Below are 20,830 nucleotides of genomic sequence, written 5' to 3' on the forward strand. Positions count from 1 at the left end.
CTCACCTCTCCAAGTGTTTTCCGCTCCAGTGAGGTTGTTAAAAAGATCCACACGCGACCAAGTGGAAGTGGTGAGGGCACCGTGCCGCATTCACACGGAAAATAGTAGGAGCCTGTTGGTGCCAAGAGGCCACAGATGAAGTCGTCAAGGTCGCAAGACACAAGGTCACCTGCGTTGCACGGGTAGAAATGAGACCCCTACTTAGCCTGAATGCACATGCCTTACCTAATGTTGAAGCCAATAGGTGTATTTTGGCATTCTTAATGTATGCAGTCATCTTATTTGAGTCTTTTACAAGCCTAAAAGATGGTAGAAACACTGCTTGCCTCTCTGTAACTCCACAACCGCACACTGTGCCTCATGGCATCCATTAAAAAATGTTTGAACAAGTACACAAGAGACGAGGCTGTGCTGTTGACTTTGCACAGCTTTGCATCATCTCTGTTTGCTCTGATCATCAACAAGAATAGTGAAAATGGAGCAGTCTTGATTTGTCAACTGGCAGGTGAATTAATATTAATTTACACCAAACTAGCAGTTCAGCCCACATGCTTTGACCAATTAAGACTACGACCGCTAAGAAGTCATGGTTCGCCCCAAAACGCGTTTTTTTTCCCAAAAACAAAACTGAAAATTCAAAATGTATTTAGCTAAGTCTAGTCAAGTCAAAAGCAGAGCAAACCCAAAAATAAACAATCGCACCAAAATTTGACAAACCATCCCCATTAATTTCCAATAGCAAATTCAACACCCACAAATATGTTTGAAATCACTCCAACTGATTTTCAACTCAGACCCACAAAAAATATTAAATAATGGACCAACAAAAAAAAAACCGCAGTTACCCTAAAAATCACATATTCTTGTTCTGAATTGGTGTGTGTTTATGAAGCAATTTGACAAACCTGATGAATGGCAAAAGGATATTAAGTGTCTGGTAATTGGTTCCCATTAAACACTGGATGAGACTTAATGAAAAGGGGACAGTGCAGCCTCTACAAGTATGTATCAGAGATGGGATGAATCTGATAAAATCTAATGAGAATTGCCGTATGTGTGTCAACAAAGGCAGCAAAAAGCGTAAGAAAAGTGTGCCCTCACTGCCTTCGGGAATGAAAATGAATATTTAAAGGAAATAATGAGAATACGGTTCACCGACTGAAAGAGAAAATCTGCTCTTCAAAAAAAGAAAATCACAAATGCACCTTCCTGCTTTTTGACAGCTATAATAACAGACAACCACCTGGTAGGAAGAAAATTGCTCTGCTCTAGCTTCTGCAAAAACGATTGTGTATGTAAGAGTGTGCACTGAAACACATGTATGCGTGAGTGAGCGTATGTGTGTTAGGCCCGTCCTCTTTTTAGCGGGCCTGTTGGCCAGGAGTGACATTGTCATTATCGACACCCGCCACCCCCCTCGTTCACCGTAGCCATTAGCAACGAGCTACGGGAGTTGGCCTGGCCACTGCGACAGCCAATCGCTGCCACAACACTCCATAGCTGCATGTTCGCATGGCAATGAGCAGGTGTTACCGCGTCTGGACACGACACTTTGATAAAAACGTGATTGAATGTGTTTGTGTTGATTGCTACATCAGATGCAGCCTCACTGATAAAGGCTGCGAGATTGAATCATATCGTGTTGGTGACAAAACAACAGCGTGAAACATGATGCTGAACACAAAACTGCAGGGTGGAAGAAAGCGATCACTATAGAAGAGGAATCAATAAGCGTTGATTAAGCTTGCTCAATGTATTGCGTGGCTGGCAACAGCACTTTTCTGTGTCTGTAAATCAATATTCAGCTTTCTGACTGAATGTGTGTATAACAAAGAAATGGAAGGAATGAGACGTCAACACCATTTGAGTCACAAAATGTCACCAGAAAATTGGTACAGAAAACAATTGGAGAAAACATAATACGACAAATCTCCACTCCAATGAAGTTCTGACACTGTGTAAAATACAAATAAAAACAGAATACAATAATCTGCAAATCATTTTCAAACTAGATTAAATTGAATATACTAAAAGGACCACAAATATTGTATGTTCAAGCTAGGGCTAGGGCGATCTTGACATTCATTTTTCATGTTGTTTACAATCACAATAAATAATGACATGTCAAATAGACAAATACAACTAAAATAACAAAAATATTTTGGGAAATATTCCAATTAATGTCCTCTCTGTGATTACCTGATTGACAAAATGTTTCAAACCCCCCCCAAGTCCACCACTCTTAAGAACAAAGGTTTTAATCAGGTGTTGTCAAACAGCTGATGAAAACATCTGTAGATGTGAACGGAACCCTAAAGAGGAGCAATTAAGCAGATTTAAAAGGACAGTGACACATGGCTCTTCTTGGCAGTTAATGACATCTTTACAATGAGTTGAAGTCCAATGAATGGTCAAAAAAGTTCAGAGAGGACGTAATTTCACTTCATAAGCAAGGATATGGATATAAAAGGATAACAAAAGGACTAAAAAAATTCTTTTTAAAATTTCAAGAGACACAATTGGGAGCATAGTCCGCAAGTTTAAAGCTAAAGCCACAGTGGAAACGCTACCTCGGCGTGGCAGAAAGAGGTTACTGTCTGCAACTGCTGTGCGATACCTGAAGCGAAAGGTGGAGAAAAATCCCCCAGTGATAGCTGAGGAACTATGACAGGACATATCATAGGAAGGTATTCAGGTTTCATCCCAGACAATAGGACGCACACTGCAAAATGATGGCTTCCATGCAAGAAGTCCCAGGCACACCCCCGTGCCGACTCCAAAGCACAAGAAGTATGCCAAAAACCATGTGGACAAATCACAAAGGTTTTGGGATACTGCTCTCTGGAGTGATGAGACCAAACTGGAAGTTTTGGGCCTTGTGGAGGAGAAAGAATGATATCTATAAAGAAAAGAACACCTTATCTACTGTGAAGCACGGTGGGGGGTTAGCCATGCTCTGGGGTTATTTTGCTTCTTTGGGTACAGGGAATCTTCAGCGTGTGCAAGGTATTATGAATTCAGTTCAATACCAGGAGACCTTGGACGCAAATGTAATGCCGTCATTGATAAAGCTGAGGCTTGGGTGAGGTTGGACCAACATCTAAGACATCTTGGTTGCAAAAGAAGTGCTGGAAGATTCTGGAGTGGCCATCGCAATCACGACACTTAAATCCCATTGAAAATCTCCGGTGGTACTTGAAGAAGACAGTTGCAGCACGCAAACCTAAAAATGTTAATGAACTGAAGGCCTTTGTCCATGAGGAATGGGCAAATATACCTGTGGATCACTGCAAGAAACTTGTGTCAAGTTATTATTCACGTCTAAAGGATGTTATTGTTGCAAAGGATGTTTTACTAAGTACGAAAGTTATACATACAGTACCTAAGGGGTTGAATAATTTTGTCAAAGAAGTAATCACAGAAAGGCCATAAATTGGAATATTCCAAAAGTATTTTGTTTTTTTTTTCAGCTGTATTTGTCTATTTGACATGTCATCATTTGATGTGATTATCAACAAGATGAAAAATAAATGTCAAACTTTCAAAAACACATCTAAGATAGGGATTGAATAATTTTGAACACAACTGTATGTATAGAGGTAGATAACACTTTCTGTGATACCTGAATTATTCTAATAAGGCTTTGCCTTCGCTTCTACTAGTCATGATTGTGTCCATATGGATTCGAATGTGTGTGTATGTTTGTAAAACAGCTATATTACAGTTAGTGGGTGAATTTAATCAGATCTGTAATAAAAGCATGGTGGGCTGATGGAGAAGTGTCCCGTGGGAGTTGCACCCCTCAAAGCCCACGGATCAAGATAACCTGTCACAACCCCGTCCCCACTTCCATCCCCTCATCCATATTGTATCCCATCTGCCATTAACGGGTGAACATTGTTTTAATCCCCTTTAGTGTTCTAGAAGTGAGCAGAATCCACACAATTTACATATGGTCAGACATGGCGACCCCCCATAATTTCCATGTCACCTGTCCCCCACATGGTTTGGGCTTGCGGGGCAATTTGAGGCTGAGCAGCAAATGATGGATGTGACAAACAGGGCCTTTCTGGCGGCTTGTCTAACCTCTGCAAAGCTGATGTGTTATTCATTACAACAGGCTGGAAATGTCCTTTAAGGACCCTAAATTGTCCCAGAGCTGAGCTCCACAAAAACGATTTTATTGTGATGGATGGGGCAACACCAGGGCTGGTCGTCAACAGGTATCAGCCTTAAGGGGGAGTTGTGCGCCAGTATGCACGGTATTGTCAGTAAAAGCATCCTAAAGAGTACCGTATTTTTCGGACTATAAGTCGCGTTTTTTTTCATATTTTGGCTGGGGGTGCGACTTATACTCAGGAGCGACTTATGTGTGGAATTATTAACACATTATTATATAATTTCACATGTTATTTTGGTGTTTTGCAGTGACACTGATGGTTTTGTAAAGTTGTTAGCATGTTCTTATGCTATAGTTATCTGAATAACTCTTTATAGCTATGGCCACGTTCGCGTTCTGCCTTTGGCAGTGTATGTTCAATTGTATTATTGACTTTTTTATCTTGAAATGGATGCATTAAGTTTGTGGCGCTTTCATGCCCACGTGAGGGCGCACTCGCGCTTGTTTACGTGGAGAAGAGTGCTCACACGCCAGAAGAAGACGGACAGCTACGTAGCTCTGAGTGAGTGAGTCAGTGAGTGGGCGAGTTACAGCGAGAGAGAATAGACGGCTGCGAGCCTACTTTCATTGTTTATGCTTTAAAATCATCTCTGCAGAGGCAACGCCTGCGTGTATCATCTTTTCTGTTGTTGTTGTGTGTTTTCCACCCGCGATCGGACACTTAGAGCCAGTTGTGTGGTTGTTTGAACGATGTGTTAATGATAGCGAACGCATGCTAACCTGTTACTTATTACTAATAGTACCTAATTACCATTTATTTACGTTGATGCGAACCTGTTTTCTATCGAGGACCAAATTGATTCAGCAAATTATACGGACGTCCAGCATTGTCTTTTGGGAGTTCGCTGTACAGCCAGGACCGAGCTGTAGCGTAGGACAGTATATTCCCATTTCGTTGTTCATGCACTGTACACTGTATATTTATTTAGCATGTTGTTCTCTGTTGTATTTTTATATTAAATTGCCTTTCAAGATGACATGTCTGTTCTATGTGTTGGATTTTATCAAGTAAATTTCCCCCCAAAATTCGACTTATACTCCGGTGCGACTTGTATATGTTTTTTTTCTCTTCGTTGGGCATTTTATGGCTGGATCGACTTATACTCAGGAGCGACTTGTAGTCCGAAAAATACGGTATTTATATACATTCACGACCAAATTATAAGTACACATTATGTCTAGGTGATAAATCAATTTAATGTTTTTTTTTTTTCTTCTTGCGGGAGATGTCTAGTACACATGCTGTCATTACAGCTTTGACTGGTTTGTTTTGTTTTTCAACTGAATACTATATGTTTTGAGTCACGTATTCAATCCTCTACAACTAAACAGCCGCAGAATTGACTGTAAAAAAACTTATCTTGACCAAGCAAAACTCAAACATAGTGACAAAATAGACAAAATTCCAAGGTCTGCAAAATTTTTGGCAAACGTGGCCATATTTTGCCCTTCAAAACAAGAATTACAACCTCCACCAAGGCTGACAGAGAAGATTAGGTTTGTGGCTGCCATATCAACATGTCAAATCTTCTGACTCATCGCTGTGATCACCATCTCCAAAAATGTAAACCAAGCCAAGTTTGCTTGTCGTTAAATATATCACTGTTGTTGTTTAAACTATTAAAACTTGCTATTGATTGCTGCTTATGATTGCACCTTCTAGTGTGCAATTAAGCTTGATTCCCAATTACATTTTCCATGCTTAAACTGTGTTTTTTTTAAATCTATGTTTGACACAAATTCAAGTACAACTTTCTCTGGTGGTCATCTTTATTTGCTCTTGATTGTTGTGACAAACTGAATTCTGTTGTGTTTGTCTGGCCATTGGCAGAGCTAACAGTAGCCTCAGGGTTCAGCTCTGTTAATGTTTAACAGATGAAAGCCATTGTAAACTTACACAGGGTCACTGCTGGGGCAGAATTGTATTTGTAAACCTCTACTTAAGCGTGCCACCTAGACATAGCATATAAACATGTTAGGCTACAAGCTTCTTTATCCTCCAAGGCCCAATTTTGTGGTCAGACCTGGCAGAAAGTCAAGTCTGAATCTAACTAAACAAACACTGTATGTAGAAAGCTAAGCTGCTTCTTTCAGTCTGCCTGTGAAAAACCAAGGCCCTTTTAAAGTCATCTGGCAAAGCAAATAGGCCAATGAGAGTGCAAAATTCCAGTGTTGGCAATCAGACTTAGAAAGTGTGATTAGAGCTGAATGGACTGTGGTATTAAAGGGACAGACACCTTTACCATGCGCTTGTTTAATAATTTGGGGGGGGGGGGGGGGGACAAACATTTTTCTGATGTGTAATAGTTGAGAGAAAAGTAATTAAAAGCCAATATTTCCAGGCAGTGGCTGCCTGACATGGGGGCAGACATTATATCAATTCTAGTCATATTTTAGCCAAAATGTTACTATTGTTTTTTCATCTAACGGCATGAGTTGAGCCAGAGCGTGAGTTGAGCATGATGTTTACTCTCGGTCCGTTCCCCATTGCATCCTGAAGACCGCGCTGACTGTGTTTTAGTTCCGCTTTACTTGGCATATTTCCATAATTGGAATTTGGATGTTTGTGAATTGTTCTCGAATCTTCCACGGCCAAATCGCGAATAATCTAAGAATTGGAAATTTCGCACACCTCTACTCATTATGAACCTGTGTTCAAGTCTATCAGTGTGTACAGTATATGTGTGGGTGTAACTGATGTCGCAAAATGGCTTCACTCTTATCCACGGTCCATAGACTTCATAATGTATTGAATAAATGCTTAAATCCCTGAATTCTTTATCGATATGGATGTAAAACAGTCTCGATTCTTGGTTAAAAGCAAAAAAAAATGGTAAAAGCAAAAAAAAAAAAAAAAAAAAAAAAAAACGCGCAGGTAGCATTTATTTTACATGAATATTGCGAACTATGAGGCTAGTCAGTATGGAAATTAGCGGCCGCCATATGTAAATAAAGAGCTTTTTCCATTGAAAATTCTTGTGAATAAATGCTTAAATCCCTGAATCCTCTATAAATATGGACTTAAAACAGTGTAGTTAAAAGCAAAGAAACGGTGCAGGTAGCATTTATTTTACGTAAATATTGCGAACTATGAGGCTAGTCAGTAAGGAAATTAACGGCCGCCATATGTAAATAAAGAGCATTTTCCATTGAAAATTGTTGTGAATAAATGCTTAAATCCCTGATTTTTTTATAGATATGGACGTAAAACAGTCTTGATTCTAGGTTAAAAGCATAAAACGGTGCAGGTAGCATTTATTTTACATAAATATTGCGAACTATGAGGCTAGTGAGTAAGGAAATTAGCGCCCGCCATATGTAAACAAAGAGCTTTTTCCGTTGAAAATGCTTGTGAATAAATGCTTAAATCCCTGAATTCTCTATAGATATGGACGTAAAACAGTCTGGTTAAAAGCAAAAAAAACGATGCAGGTGGCATTTATTTTACGTAAATATTGCAAACTATGAGGCCAGTCAGTAAGGAAATTAACGGCCGCCATATGTAAACAAAGAGCTTTTTCCGTTGAAAATTCTTGTGAAGTAAATGCTTAAATGCCTGAATTCTTTATAGATATGGACGTAAAACAGTCTTGATTCTAGGTTAAAAGCATAAAACGGTGCAGGTAGCATTTATTTTACGTAAATATTGCGAAGCATAATGCCAATGCTGTAGCGGCTAATTTTTCCCATTGATTTTTTTCACAATGCTTCAAAATGCATGCATGGTACATAAATATAACAATGACCTTGAATCCTCAAACAAATCACTCCTGAGACAATCCTTCCTTTTTGTACAGTGGGGAGAACAAGTATTTGATACACTGCCGATTTTGCTGGTTTTCCCACTTGCAAAGCATGTAGAGGTCTGTAATTTGTATCATAAGTTCTCTTCAACTGTGAGGGACGGAATCTAATACAAAAAAACAGAAAATCACGTTGTATGATTTTTAAATAATAAATTTGCATTTAATTGCATGAAATAAGTATTTGATACATCACAAAAATCTAACTTAATATTTGGTACAGAAACCTTTGTTTGCTATTGCAGATACCAAACGTTTCCTGTAGTCCTTGACAAGGTTTGCACACACTGCAGCAGGGACTTTGGCCCACTCCTCCATGCAGATCTTCTCCAGAGCCTTCAGGTTTCGGGGCAACACGGACTTTCAGCTCCCTCCATAGATTTTCTATCGGGTTCAGATCTGGTGACTGGCTAGGCCACTCGAGGACCTTAAGATGCTTCTTACGGAGCCACTCTTTAGTTGTCGTGGCTGTGTGCTTTGGGTCGTTGTCATGCTGGAAGACCCAGCCACGACCCATCTTCAGGGCTCTCACTGAAGGAAGGAGGTTGTCAGCCAAGATCTGGCGATACATAGCCCCATCAATCCTCCCCTCAATACGGTGCAGTCGTCCTGTACCCTTGGCAGAGAAGCAGCCCCAAAAAAATGATGTTTCCTCCTCCATGTTTCACGGTTGGGATGGTGTTCTTGGGGTTGTACTCATCCTTCTTTTTCCTCCAAACACGACGAGCCGAGCTTAGACCAAAAAGTTCAATTTTGGTCTCATCCGACCACATGACCTTCTCCCATTGCTCCTCTGGATCATCCAGATGGTCAGTGGCAAACTTCAGACGTGTCTGGACATGCACTGGCTTCAGCAGCGGGACCTTGCGTGCGCTGTAGGATTTTAATCCATGACGGCGTAATGCGTTTCCGATGGTTTTCTTCGAGACTGTGGTTCCAGCTCTCTTCAGGTCATTGACCAGGTCCTGCCGTGTAGTTATGGGCTGATCCCTCACCTTCCTCATGATCAGTGGTGCCCCACGAGGTCAGATCTTGCATGGAGCCCCAGAAGGAGGCAGATTGACCGTCAACTTGAACTTCTTCCATTTTCTAATAATCGCTCCAACAGTTGTTACCTTCTCACCAAGCTGCTTGCTTATTTTCCTGTAGCCCATCCCAGCCTTGTGCAGGTCTATTATTTTATCCCTGATGTCCTTACACAGCTCTTTGGTCTTGGCCATTGTGGAGAGGTTGGAGTTTGTTTGTTTGAGTATGTGAACAGGTGTCTTTTATACAGGTAACATGTTCAAACAGGTGCAGTTACTTCCGGTAATGAGTGGAGAAAAGGAGGGGTTCTTAAAAAAGAACTGAGAGCCGAAATATTTACTAGTTGGTAATGTATCAAATACTTATTTCATGCAGTTAAATACAAATTTATTATTTAAAAATTATACAATGTGATTTTCTGTATTTTTGTATTAGATTCCGTCCCTCACAGTTGAAGAGAACTTATGATACAAATTACAGACCACTACATGGCTTGCAAGTGGGAAAATCAGCAAAATCAGCAGTGTATCAAATACTTGTTCTCCCCACTGTATATAGTACAGCTTTCGTACTTTTTCAACCTAAATCCGGCGTTAGATCGCCGCTCGTTACCGACTGCTAATAAATGAAGCGCAGTGTTGGACAGCCCCTTTCGGGAAGGCGTGACGCAGTGAATAGGGAATGTTTCATGCCAATATATTATTAAATCTATGCGCGGTCATTTTTGTTTGTTTAAACTTTTTCTCCATTATCAGAGGTCTAAAATAGTCATGATTTGCATCCTTCAATACTTTGAGCTTCTGTCTTTCACATGAAGAGCACTTTTCCTAGGTGTCGCTTGCCCCTTTGAGGGCTGCAAGCTGTAAAGAGAAGTTAGAGACCAGCAAAGACGGTTTATGCACCTTTAAAGGACCTTAAGCAATTTTAAATCCACTTTCAGGTAAAACCAGTGACTTTTTTATGTGGTGAAATACGTAACTATATAGTCCAGATAAAGTGATCATGTCTCATTGCTTGTACAATCTCGCCTTTAGAAATTATGTACTGTAACTAACCATCCAAGCGCTTTTCAAACCTTACATCAAAGACTGGTAATATAAAGCAGATTTTAAAATACAATTCATCTCAGTCATCTTCTAGATGAATGCACAATCAAGACAATTTAATGTAAGACTGGACATAAAAAGCCTAATTGTAGTGACCAGTCTTACAGCTCATAAGCTACAAGATTAGTACTTCCTCAACAATTCCTGCTTATTCTCTGCAGATGCGTGTGCATCATTTGAGAGTTGATGGGTGTGACTGTGTGCACTACACTTCTAATGGGCATAGTTCTCATTGTGCAACCTAGGATACGGCTGAATATCAATCCAGAGAATTTTATTATATCCTGTCTGTCACTGAGGGACCCTTTAGCTATTTCTGAAGTTTACCTCTTCAGTAGGATTTGGTGAAGTTTTGAATCAATGAATGAAGGGTGAGCAGGGGTAGACAATAAGGGAGGGCCAGTGGCATTTGAAGCTCACTGGTCCCACTATCAAAACCACTGGCTCTGGTCAATGTGTCAGTTACTGATCCCAATAATTACGAAAAACAAGAATTTGCTTGTTTTAGGTAGTTTTAATGAAAAGTGCAGCAAAACCGTGCAAAAATATAAATCTAATGCAAAAATTCCCATTCCAATTTCATAATCACTCCAGTACTGCGAATTTTTTTCTTGAGAGCTCCAAGGGGGAGGCGGGCCTGATGGAGAGCCTCGTGCCTGGGTGAAGCTTTCCTGTCTTCCCCTTGCAGCCCTCTGAGAGTCTCCCCCAGCTCGGCTGTCGTGGCAACAATTTAGAAGTCAAAGAGATGGCAATAATGGCTTACGATTTCCAAGCAAGACTATCATGCAAATGAATTATCACTTTATGTTAATACTACAGGTTTCATACTCGTTAACTTTTCTCTAACTTGCTAGACTGCATATGTGGGCATTGATCTGCACACCTCACGGTAAACCTCATTTTGTTGTCTCATCGTAGCCGAGCCAATTCCAGCAGTCTCGCTACTGGGACTGAACTTTCTCTTTTCTTTTCATATTGGATTTCACTTTCCCTCAACTCCTCCAGTTACTTTCTCTTTCTTGAGTAGTCTTTTTTCCCCTCGGTGCTTGGCCGGGTGCTGGGTGTTTGGGACACACGTCGTCTTGTAGTGTAACGTTAGGTGAATACTGAGATACTGACAATCAATCAGCAGCAGGAATCAGGTTGTGCATGTTAACGCGGGAGCGGGCGAGCGAACGAGCTGTGCTTACGGTCCACGGAGCGCAACGGCTGCGGCATAGACTCTAAGGTTGTCTTTGATCTGGATAGCGTACCGTCGTCAAAACACGGAATCACCCGGATTTAATGTGAAATAAAGATTTTGGGGGAAAAAAATCGACACATTATTTTTACTGACCCAGTGATTGGAACATTCTGGTGGCCCTGACCGTTTTAAAAGTACGTCCGGGCCACCAAGCCATTTATATTGCTGACCCCTGGGTGAGGGTAAAAAATGAGGAATTGGTGGCTAGGTCAGAATGGTCTTGACCTCTATACAAGTAATATTGTATTCTAACTCACATCAGGGAAAGCAGCATTTCCATCAATTGAAGAGCCCTTGCCTGAATTATGGATATTCCCTCAACAATACAGACAACAGATACAGTGCACACACACAGGTCTGTTTGTCTAAACTCCATAATTTAAGATGTAGGTTCATGCAATATTTAGTTAAATTTCATCCATCCATCATTGCACACAGCTCACGCTCATGACCAAACTTGTATAAAAGAGGGTCAGAGAGCAATATCAAAATAACATACATGCTGCAATGTTTTTGCAAGCTTGGCTTGTCTTTGTACAAGAAGCATTGTGGGAATGCTATAGATGTGGAATAAATGTGGTTATTTAGGTAGTACCTAATATACGTTCTTATTTGTATTTTTCTCAACACACAAGCACAATGCAAAAGACTAGCAAATTAGGTGACAAAGGCTTCAATGACCTTGGATTATTACAGAGGCACCTGGGTGTGAAAAGATAAGAATGATAAAACCAGAGAATAATGTCACACAGTGGTGAGGTCCTGTCGTGTCATGGTCATTTCCTGCTTTATTTTGTAAGTCTCACCCTCCTTGTTTCAGAGCACTTGCCCTTCCTCTTGTCACCTAATCACCTATTGTTTTCACCTGTTCCCCATTACCTTCTGTGAGTGTATATATAGTCAACCTCCCCTTTGTTTTCTGCCAGAGTGTCATCGTCTACCGTCGTGTCACCCCAGCTCACTTCTTGCTCACAGCCATAGAAGAAAATCCGATCTTGAATCTTTTGTAAGCATTTCTTAGTTTGTTTGCTACCTTTTGTTTTTGATAACATTTTTGCCTTCCTCAGTGAAGTGATTTTTTTTTTTTTTTTTAAGAACCTGCCTTCTGATTGTGAATCTATTGTAAGCATTTCTTTGTTTGCTACCTTTTGTTTTTGATAACATTTTTGCCTTCCTCAGTGAAGTGATTTTTTTGTTGAAGAACCTGCCTTGTTTGTTTTTGCCTTGAGAGAGACATTGTTGAATAAATCATTTTTGTTAACCAAGAAAACTCTGCATCTGGGTCCTGCCTGTAGTCCAGTTCTGACAAACAATTGAAGCTTTAAAACAATTTACAGTTTCTTCAAACATATTTTTCAGTATTTCAGTAGTGATAAACTTTGCCCCAAAAGTAACTGTTATGTGACAGCACAATATCAAGGTTCAAAGTGACAAAGTTATTTTTTTCAAGTTAGCATTTTGTACTAGCCTGACTCCTTGTGCTTTCTTTATATATATTAGGGCTGTCAAATTTATCGCGTTAACGGGCGGTAATTAATTTTTTTAAATTAAACACATTGAAATATTTGACGCAATTAAAGCATGCACGGAATGGCCCGTTCGTGCGTTGCCTCAAACAGTTTACAATGACGCCATTTTAGCACATTGAGAGCGAAAAGGCAGAGAAATGCGAGTGGACACAGGCGTTCATTGGCCATTTGCAGCCACTACTGACAGTCATGGTTGCCCAACTTCCCATCATGCATTTGGGCGGAGCAAGTGACGATCTTTTTCTTAACACAACGCAGAACATATTGTATACCATTTGCATCCACTACTGACAGTCATGGTTGTGCAACTTTCCATCATGCATTTGGGCGGTGCAGGAGACGTTCTTTTACTTAGCACGCCTAGTTGAACACAACGCAGAACATACTGTATACCATTTGCAGCCACCACTGACAGTCATGGTTGCCCAACTTCCCATCATGCATGCGGAACAGTTAAGTCGCTTCAGTACCATTTAGTGAAAGCACAACAAAAATAATATTCCTATTTCACAAAAAGAAAAGCGCTCGATGCAAAGAGAACTGGCATTCCCATTAAAAATAGCTTTGCAAAATACACATAAAACTTACTCAGATTTTGCCTTGGCTCGATCTCTAATTATTAATTTAAAACTCACCATTGACACCTTGTGGTGTATTTCAATCACTACCTTATGTAGTTCAAGACACTGTGGAAGAACGGCAGGGAGCCCGATGTGACGTCACCGCTCAGCGACGTCAACAATGGCGAGCTATTAGTTTATTTTTTGGTTGAAAATTTTACAAATTTTATTAAAACGAAAACATTAAGAGGGGTTTTAATATAAAATTACTATAACTTGTACTCAAATTGATCTTTTCTTTTAGGAACTACAAGTCTTTCTATCCGTGGATCCCTTTAACAGAAAAAATGTTAATAATGTTAATGCCATCTTGTGGATTTATTGTTATAATAGACAAATACAGTACTTATGTACAGTATGTTGAATGTTTATGTCCGTCTTGTGTTTTATCTTTCCATTCCACCAATAATTTACAGAAAAATATGGCATATTTTAGAGATGGTTTGAATTGCAATTAAATACGATTAATTAATTTTTAAGCTGTGATTAACTCGATTAAAAATTTTAATCGTTTGACAGCCCTAATATATATGCTTGTATTTTTATTTTATTTATTTTTTTGATAATTGATTGATTGAGCCCCGACAATGGCAGACTGTGAGTTGAATGAGTGAATTATAGAGGGTTAAAGAAAAAAAACTTTGCAACAATGGAGTATGATTTATTCTCATTAGAATTTGAGAGCTAGAGCAAAAACATTTTATCTGTAAAAACACTTCAATATAGTGAACATGATTTACATAATTGCAGCACTTATTAAGCCATTAGTGGGAAATTGAGCAATGCCACACCCACTGAAAGAAAAGCCAGTTGTCAAGGAAACAAACTGAGCGCAGGTTCAGTGGGTGCGTGTCACCGGCCTTGAAAAGCAATCACGACGGGAAGATTGGGCGGAGGCTACGGAGGTGTAGTGAAAGGGCAGAAGGGAAATACTTTAGGAAGGTGCAGATTTAAGGACAGGTCAATTCGCTTGACTTTACTCTACAAGCACGCCTCAACGCGTGTTATAAAATAAAATGTCATAACAATGTGTAGAGATGGACTGTGCTTGTCTACGCTCCGCTGGCTGGCCACTGAGTCCATCAAGTTTAATAACTTCATCTATTTGTGCTATCTATTTGTCATAAATCTCTCTTTGGATGGTAACTCGGCGGCCTTCCTATTTTCTGTTATTATTTTATATCAACATTTTTCTACACTATCCTCTCAGCAACAGGCTACATTGCAAGTAAGTCACCATCACAATGTGAAGTCCTAAATCCTCACCTGCTTGGTTTGGAGTCTGCGTCATGGAAAAGAAAGTACATTGTGGAAACTATGGCCTCAAGACATACAAAAGTTCTGTATTTTTATTGCATACTTCTATTAGGTCTGTACAAAATAGTGGCAGTGATAATAAATTATAATATGCACACAACACTCAAGGGTTCCAAAAGAGATTATGTTCACTCATTATAATGTAACTTACTTCTGTACTCACATACAGTATTACAATGCAAATGCATTCACTGTGGGAAAAACACTGAACAAGCAGAGCACTTATGCCGCCACTTTGTCAAGGCCACTGAGAGATGGCAGTATCCACGGCAACTGGCTAGCATCGGAATCTCTTTTAAACGCCTGTTAGCCAATCACAAGCATCGACTACCTTACCCAGTCACAATAGATGCTTCATCATAGGCAACATTTCATTGTGAAACTGTTCGACCTTTTTTGTTTATTTTCCTAAACTCTTGCTTTAAAAACAAATTTCCCAGACTTGGTCAATTCTGCTGTTGATATGAGATACTGAGAGCTTATTTCTGAACCATTAAACTTAATTTCATAAATTTTATGTTGTCTTCAACACTCCCCTCTAAGACTGCGGCAGATGCCAGTTAAATGACCTTTCCCTGTGGAAAAATAATAAAAATGACACTGTCTCAAAGCTGTGAGGTGTGAAATGGTACGAAAATAAAAACAGCACAGCAAGATATTTCAATATTTCCATTATGTTCCTGTGGGAATCGGCTCGCTGGTCATTCAAAGTATCTCACACATACAAAAGTACATGTTAAATATTCGAGTAAGGCAATCTGTAAGCCTAACTATGTTTGGCAGCTCTTGTGGTGTTCCCATTCTATAAAGCGTATGATCCTGCAGGTACGCAGGAAGCAAATCCAACTGGGATTTCTTACCTACTCGCTGTGATCACATACAAAACTGCTATACCCTACGAGAAAATCTTTACATTGATACTTGGAAGTGCCTTTCAAACAAAAGGAAACTGGAAGAGTCCATGTTTGTGTTGAACGTAATAAATAATATTACAAAAATGTATAAATTAATTAAAAATAATTTTTAAAAAATCAACTACAAAATATATATTTAAAAAAAAAAACTATGGCTGATCTGGTTGACGCGGGAGAAAAATGTGTTAATTTTTTTTCTTAGCTTTTCTGATTTACGGTATTTTTCGGACTATAAGTAGCAGTTTTTTTCATTGTTTGGCTGGGGGTGCGACTTATACTCTGAAGCGACTTATGTGTGAAATTATTGACACATTATGATATCATTACTATTATTTTGGTGTTCTAGAGTGACACTGAAGGTTTGGTAAACTTGTTTGCATGTTCTTTATGCTATAGGTATCCGAATAACTCTTAATAGCTCTGTTACATTAACCTACAGGCCACGTTCGCATTTCGTTTTTCATGCATCATGTAAGATTATCATACTGTACACTCATTCAGCATGTTGTTCTCTATTGTATTTTTATTTGAAATTGCCTTTCAAGATGACATATCTGTTCTATGTGTTGAATTTTATCAAGTAAATTTCCCACAAAAATGCGACGTCTACTCCGGTGCAACTTATGGGTTTTTTTTTTCCCCTCTTCATTCCTCTCCATTCATTTTTGGGCTGGTGCGAATTATATCCAGGTGCGACTTATAGTCCGAAAAATACGCTATTTTTACAATAGAATAACATGCAGTTTATTGTAAATGTTATTGTTCCGAGATCTTTTTTTTTAAGCAAGTGAAAAGAATTCTAGATTTTTTGGGTACTAAAAATACCAAAAAAGGTCATGACTACCGTATAGGCTAGAAAACAATTACACTGTGTCCAGTACAGTGACAACAAAAACTCTTAGAATGATTTGAATTAGGGGTATCCCGATCGCATGTTTTTGCTCCCAACTCCAAGTACAAGTCACCCGATTTTGAGAATCAGCAGATACCGAGTCCCGATCAGATTCTGAAAAAAAGTGTTGTCCAAAAAAATGTTTCTAAGTTTAAACATGTTACTGTCCCACCGTGCCGCCTTCATCACGTGAATTATTTTTTAAACAAGAATAACTTACAAAAATGCTTGTCTTTATCAAATGCTTCATTGAGTGAGTCCACTCAAATCTGCTCACGCTGTTGAGAACAGCCTCTCCCTTACACAATGGTTGCCACACCACTTTACCACTAGTGTTTAACAAACTAAATGATGACTGACAGAGCTGCGCCTCTGAAGTAGGGCTGTCCCAAACGACTAATTTTCTCCCTATTAGTCAGCAGACTATTTTTACGATTAGTCGACTAATCTTATATAATTTAAATTAAAAAAAATTTTTTTTAAACTAATTTAGCAATGAAATTTTTGTTGACGCTTATCAATTCACAAAAACATTTTGGAACGCTTACATTCTTTATTAAAGTACAAATAAACAGACAAATAACAATAATAAATTACATATAAACAATGAGTTCAAATGCTGATAGAACACTGACTTCACCTTTCCAACATGATTCAAAACAATTCTTAAAAAAATACCTAGCATAAATATTATAGTATAGTATTATATATAATAGTATCATAATAATTATAATAATTATTCATTGCCAATCAGACTTTTCATAAAGGGTGTCATTTTAAAGGTATTCTTAGTGTAGAATCTGAATTCTGAAGTATGTGGGATTAACTCCAGAAATCGTTATTTATATGACGAACATGACATGCTTTTATTTTGAAATGTTCACCGGAAGTATGTTCGCTAAAGCGTTAACTTAAGCTTTACACTCCGCAAAAAAGCACTTTTTGTCATTGCATGTGGTGTCAGTGATAGATTTTTTTTTCCATTTGCAAATGTTGTTAACCAGCGATTTTTCATGTTTGAAGTGTCACCTTTTAACCGCAAATTTTGGAGAAGGCTGCCTGTTTCATAGCAGGCTAAAGTATTAGTCTTTTTTTCCCTATTCACCTCAATGTAGCAATGCTAACATATATAGTGTTTAATATAGATGTGTTTTCTTATTTTGTATGTCTGAAGTTTAATTCTACAGCGTGTTGATGAGAGAAAAGAACTGGAGTCTCATATGCCATCAGCACGCACGCACAAATCATTCACGGCCGACGAGCAGCCAAGCTTGGCACTGAAGAGACAGGACACAACAGTGTACCCTCCTTTGTTTCTTTAAGAATAAGTCAATGTTTTGGACTCTCTGGTGTGCTTTTTTGGCTTTGTGCTGCTTTCCCCGCTTGCATACCAAGCGTCCGACATTCTGAACTTTCCACGCACATATTTTTTTAACCCTTCATTAACCGTCGACGGAATGTTGTGCTCGTCGACAGATTTATGTCATCGATGACGTCGACTATGTCGACTAGTCGGGACAGCTCTACTCTGAAGAGAGCGCTACCAAGCTTCCCTGGCAAGATCTAAGCTTCAAACCTGTCAATCATCATTAACTTTAACAAGTAAACTCCAGTGCACTGCTGACCATGAAAAGCAGCTGGAGGGAGAGTGACAGGCTGTACGAGCATGAAGCAGAAAAACTTTTTTTTTTTTTAATTAAAAACCCGATCCTTTTCACCTGATTCTGATCATCTGAAAAATGGCGTGATCGGCCTGATTTCAGGAAGAAAGTTTATCTGAGTAGATTTAAATGCATCGAGTCCAAATTTTTTCAAATGTAAGAGAAGAAAGCATGAAAATATTTAGAAAAATTCCAAATAAGCCAGAAGTACCCCTTAAACTGGAAAACAATTTCAATGTACCCTGTACAGAGATAATAAAAAATACTTTGAATCATTTAAATACAAAGTTTAAAAGAGAATATTTAATTTTATTGCAAGGTAGCGAAAAAAAAAAGTGAAAATTATTTGAAAATTACCAAATAAATCAGAAGTACCCACTAAGCTGGAAACCAATTTCAATGTGCTTTTGAATCCTGTATAAATATCGCATTTGAACTGATTTTGTGGCTATTTGTTGATTAATCGCATAAGAAATATAAACTCGTGCTTCTTCCTGCCACTCTGTGGTCAGATATATTGACTCTTGTGATTTATGATGTAGATTCCTACTGTACTACATTGATTTTGACAGGTGATTATGTTGTAGCTAGATATATAGTATATCGCAGAAGTGTGTATTGAATAAACCGAGCGGCAACATTGGCAAACATTGAGCTGTCAATCACTTTTTATTGCCTGCACCTTAATCCATTAGGATTGACTCAATTATAGCAAGTATATTTTCAAACAGTATCCGAGATACCAAAATATCTTTCATTGTATGTCAAGGTCCAGTGCGTTACGTGTCACAGATAGAAGCCCACGGACTCATAAAAACAAGGTAAGTGTTGTGTCAATAGTCCAAGCTCAAGCCATTAATCTGAGAGGAATGAGCTTTCATGCCGGGCTCCTGTAACTACATAAGACACAACCAAGATGGACTGTTGAGGTAGGGGAATCCTAATTCAGTGCATCCATTAACTCACATGTTGGTCAAGACATCAACATAGAAGGCCAAAGAGGTAATGTTAGAAGCAGTGTGCTGGATCTGAAAAGGATAGACAACATCTCTATCTTGTGCATCCTAGCAGAAAGAAATTTAATAATAAAAATATACAAAATTTTCTTTTTCTGATGTGTAATAGTTGAGATAAAGGTTAACAAAAGCCATTATTTCCAGGATGTGGCCATTTGACATGTGAGCAGACATTTTATCAATGCTGGTGTTATTTTACCCAATCAAATCTGAGTATCACAGATTGGGTGCCCTTCCTCGTGATGCCATTAATTACCATTATCACATGCACCTGTGCTTGAGTCAATGAGTGTTTTCTGTTCACAAATTATTTTCATTATCAGAAATCTAAGAAATTCACGATTCGAGTATTTAAATACTGTGAGCAACTGTCTTTAAAAAAAATTTATGAATGTGCTGTGTAAATTGTTGGGCTCAGTGCAGTAGAATCAAGTTGTGTGAAATTATTAACACGTGTGAAGACGCCCTTCAGCAGCTGCAGCTTCTCGATAAGAGTTACACTAAATAACTTCATTTTCAAGACAAAATGATGTGAAATCAGTGAGAAAACGTTTGAGGAAAACAGTGTGAAACGAATTTGTGCAACACAGCATTTCTTTAGAAGCTTGCGGATTAGCAGACATGAAACAACACATTTTCCTCTGGGAGGGAAGACTATTTCTGAACGATGTCTTGCTGCTAGGAACACTTCTCAATGAGGGTCTTCTAAAATGTACAGCACTGAGAGATCATAGTAACATTGCAGATTATCTGCATTATTTACTGAGAACATGTTGTGGATATATTGTGCCTCGATAGATAATTTGGGGTTAAAGAGGACTAATTTGTGATAAATATTCTATATTTCAAAGCTTTGTCCTAATTAAAATAGGAAATTGGAAGCTTATATGAGTAAAAATCTCTCTCTCCTCCAAAACTAGGCAGGTGTTTTTAATTTTTGCATAGTGTGTGATACTTTATCATTTGACTGACTGTGCATTCTACCTTTGTCATTGAAGAAATGGAGGAGGCAATCGAATACGTGACATTATTAGATCAGGAGCAATTTCCTGACCCAATCCGATTAGGAGCATATTGACCCTGTGCTGCTTTAGAATTATGTTATTACTATGATTTACATGAGCAGGAAGTACTATTTTTAACAACATCGTGGCCAAACATATTCAGAGAACTTTTCAAACAGAATTGTATCATGTGGTTTCTCATTAAAGTGACGTTTGCTGTCAGTTAATTACAATGATTATTAATTGCATAAACTGTGATAAGCAAGTCAACAGGTGTCTGAAATCACAATTTGGCAAGCTGGTTTATGACCACAAAAAAATAAAATACAGACATGCAGTGTGAGTTTGTGTCCCTGAGCAGTGTGAGGTAGAAAACAGACACAGCTTCAAGGGAAGCACGCAGTGAGGAGGAAGAAACGCAGTCTATCAACCTTCAGCCGGCAGTGGGCTGGCGGATCCAGTCTTGGTACAAATACATGACAAATCATGGAGATTTGTGTGTGTGAGAGAGACGCAGAG

At 38.8% G+C, this 20,830-nt stretch overlaps 1 protein-coding gene across 4 annotated transcripts in view; it reads right to left on the minus strand.

Annotated features, from left to right (window-relative positions):
• xpr1a (xenotropic and polytropic retrovirus receptor 1a) overlaps nucleotides 1-20,830 on the minus strand; it is a 96,048-nt gene that overhangs the window by 43,735 nt on the left and 31,483 nt on the right. The window contains exons 1-2 of one of the 4 annotated variants that reach the window (XM_057840564.1): nucleotides 226-7,943; nucleotides 6-112 (exon numbers count right to left, since the gene is read on the minus strand). The exons of 1 other annotated variant lie outside the window; for it this stretch is intronic. In XM_057840564.1, the coding sequence (XP_057696547.1) occupies nucleotides 6-90 (85 nt within the window). In that variant the 5' untranslated portion in view covers nucleotides 91-112; nucleotides 226-7,943. Of the gene's footprint in view, nucleotides 1-5; nucleotides 7,944-20,830 lie in introns of those variants that run through there. 2 more of the 4 variants (XM_057840563.1, XM_057840561.1) reach the window with 2 other exon arrangements.

The sequence above is a fragment of the Corythoichthys intestinalis genome, chromosome 7 (genome assembly GCF_030265065.1).
Source record: "Corythoichthys intestinalis isolate RoL2023-P3 chromosome 7, ASM3026506v1, whole genome shotgun sequence".
Classification (NCBI taxonomy): domain Eukaryota; kingdom Metazoa; phylum Chordata; class Actinopteri; order Syngnathiformes; family Syngnathidae; genus Corythoichthys; species Corythoichthys intestinalis.